Genomic DNA, 2677 nt, shown 5'->3' with positions numbered 1-2677 from the left:
TCCTTTTTCTTGAATAACTTTCAAGCTTATAATGATATCTGCGTCATTCCAAATGCAAGCAGGAGGTTTTCGTGGTCAGCCAATCATATTTTGAGGGTCAAACTATCACTGGAATATTGCTCTTATGGCATTATGGGGAAACTGGGTTGCCCTTGGCTGAGGTTGCACTCTCTGAGTGCTGTCTAGTTTGTTTTCAGTCTCACTAGACCCTCTAGGCTGAAAAGAAGTTGGGTAGAATACCTTTAATGGCCGCCTGTGCAGGCAAAGGGAACAACAGGACATTGCTGAGCTTGGCATAAGCTCAGTTCAATAAAATATCTTATAGATTTTTATTAAAGTACACTACCAGTCTAAGGTTTGGACACACTGGTAGAGTGGGAAAGTGTGTCCAGACCTTTGATTGGTATTGTATATTTAAGTACTGCATTAAGAATAGATGAGGATGTCTGTCTTTTATTTCCAAGCTGACTGTTCCAGGAATGACTGAAGTAAAACATCTGAATAAGAAAAGCCATGTAACAAGTATTTATTTTTAGTTAGCTGTTGATGGATTTCTCTGATTCTTGATTGGTTTATAACCAAAGCCTGCCATCATTTACCTCCCTGTTGCAGAGTGACTGTGCTCATAATGAGTTTTGTGGAGTACTCAGACTTCATTCAGGATGGGGACGTTGCCATCGTTTACCTGAACCATGACTCCATGATGCCTGTCAAGGTGCAGCACGGCGCCCAGACGCAGACACGCTACGGGGCAATTCGCCATTCCACAGATCTGATAGGTCAGCGTTATGGCTCGAAGGTCACCTGCAGCAAAGGGTGGGTCTATGTGCTCCACCCCACACCTGAGCTGTGGACAGTCTCCCTGCCACATCGCACACAGATCCTCTACACCACAGATATCGCCACCGTCACCATGATGCTGGAGCTGAAGCCGGGTTCCATTGTTTGCGAGTCAGGTGAGGGTGGATTCATATTCGTGTCAATGTATTAGTAAAGGTGTTTTGAAATATGGTTGTCACTGTGTATTTTTACAGAGCGATGAACACCATGCAATCACAGATAAAAGAGGAAGGTCATGAGTTAACCAAGACCTCTGCAAACGAACAACTGTTTTGGATTATTAATGTGTTTACTGTCTACTTGAGGAATTGATTTAGCTGCTAGTTAGCCACATTGCTAGTGCACATTTTTAACTGAAATAATCAACAGCTGTATAAAGTAATCTCTCAGAGTTACTACTCACAAATAACAGGATACACACAGGATAGTCCGCTGCTGCTTTCAGATCACTCACAGTTTGTGGGAACAAGAGCATTTGTGAGCCACCGTACAGCAATCAGCAAGCTAGCCCATAACCACCACCGTCTGCACAGTCTCTTAACAGTTTGGATCTTCAGTGTGGGTCTGTGTATTCGCTCCAAAACAGACAACAAAAAATTAGGTACCAAAAGGCTTTTACAGTATGTGTCACCCTGATTGACTAACGCAGCAAATACGCTGCTTAAAAATGAAATTCATCATCACACAGACTTCTTTATTTTTATGTTATGATGTCTGATACTCAGACAACAAGTGTTTGTTCGTTGAAAATTTGAATGAACGTGCATCAACACACGTCAGTAGCACAGCAGCTGCTTCAGCCTACACAGGCACAGTATTGATTTGTTCAGCACTCAGAACCCATTACACGGTCACTGGTGTTACTGGTGTGCATGAAACAAAAGACAGCAACAAGAAAAAAAATACTTCTTGAGTTGTGGCTACATCTATAGAGTCTGAGTGAAACATGAACCGTTATGCAGCCGTATTGATTACAGTAGAAGTGCATCTGTTCTGTCATAAGCCTTTCATTTTAACCTAGTCAAAGTTGGCCTGTGCAACTTTGTATGTCAGTGGCTCAAAATGTTTAAGACAGATTTGAAGAAGACGGTTTTGAAATTCTGAGCTGTAATGTTGTTAAACAGCACACAGCATGCTGCTCTGTCCCAGCCCGGCCAGACTGTGCGGCTCCAGACCCGAGGAAACCACCAGAGCAAGATCCAACCTCGTGGAGTTGAGCATTGTCTGGGCGCTGTGGGGTTCATTTTCAGGGTTTGATTTCTTTCATTACATAACACCAGCTTTTCATTTGGAAGATTCCTATGATCAGGACTGCAGCCTGTTATTTTCATTAGCAATTTATCGAGTTCTTTCCTCAATTAACAAAATGCCCATCAGACTAATGAAGAGTACAAGGCCACGTCATCAGTCTGTGTCTTGTTGTGTTCAACCAACAACCTAAAATCAAAAAAGCAATTTGCAGCAAATCCTCACATCACTGTTGCTCCAAACAACATGACGGAAACAGTTAACTGAATATCACAACAGTTTCTTTTCTTCTTATAGTGCCTGACTTAAATGTCCCTGTTCGCTGTGAGCCAGATGTTTTTACCGACACAACCTCAGCTGTTGATATTGAACTTCATTAGGTCACAGATGTGCCTCAGAACATTTGGGCATTATGTAATATCATGTGATTGTTATTATTTTTTTGTTTTCATTGAGCCTGTCCTCCCTCTAGTTTCCCCCGGTGTTTTGTCCGATCGGTGCTTTGCCTCCAGCTTCATCCTTCTTTTCCATTTGTTTAATTGCAGTCTCTCAGTGCGGGGATGGGAGAGGGTGTTTGTGTATAGTGCAG

At 42.5% G+C, this 2677-nt stretch overlaps 1 protein-coding gene across 1 annotated transcript; it reads left to right on the top strand.

Moving 5' to 3' along the window:
• Positions 1-604: 604 nt before the first annotated feature.
• LOC109953774 (tRNA (adenine(58)-N(1))-methyltransferase catalytic subunit TRMT61A-like) lies at positions 605-1006 on the top strand. Its single transcript, XM_020589237.1, has one exon. The coding sequence runs from the start codon at positions 629-631 to the stop codon at positions 989-991; it is 363 nt and encodes a 120-aa protein (XP_020444893.1). The 5' UTR covers positions 605-628; the 3' UTR covers positions 992-1006.
• The last annotated feature ends 1671 nt before the right edge of the window (positions 1007-2677 follow it).

This window comes from Monopterus albus, unplaced genomic scaffold, assembly GCF_001952655.1.
Source record: "Monopterus albus unplaced genomic scaffold, M_albus_1.0 scaffold1296.1, whole genome shotgun sequence".
In the NCBI taxonomy this organism is placed as follows: Eukaryota; Metazoa; Chordata; class Actinopteri; order Synbranchiformes; family Synbranchidae; genus Monopterus; species Monopterus albus.
The sequence above is the reverse complement of the archived record's forward strand: the minus strand, read 5'-3'. Positions and strand labels throughout refer to the sequence as shown.

Coding starts and splice junctions, on each gene's coding strand:
- LOC109953774 (XM_020589237.1), top strand. CDS start 629: ATGAGTTTTGTGGAGTACTCAGACTTCATTCAGGATGGGGACGTTGCC.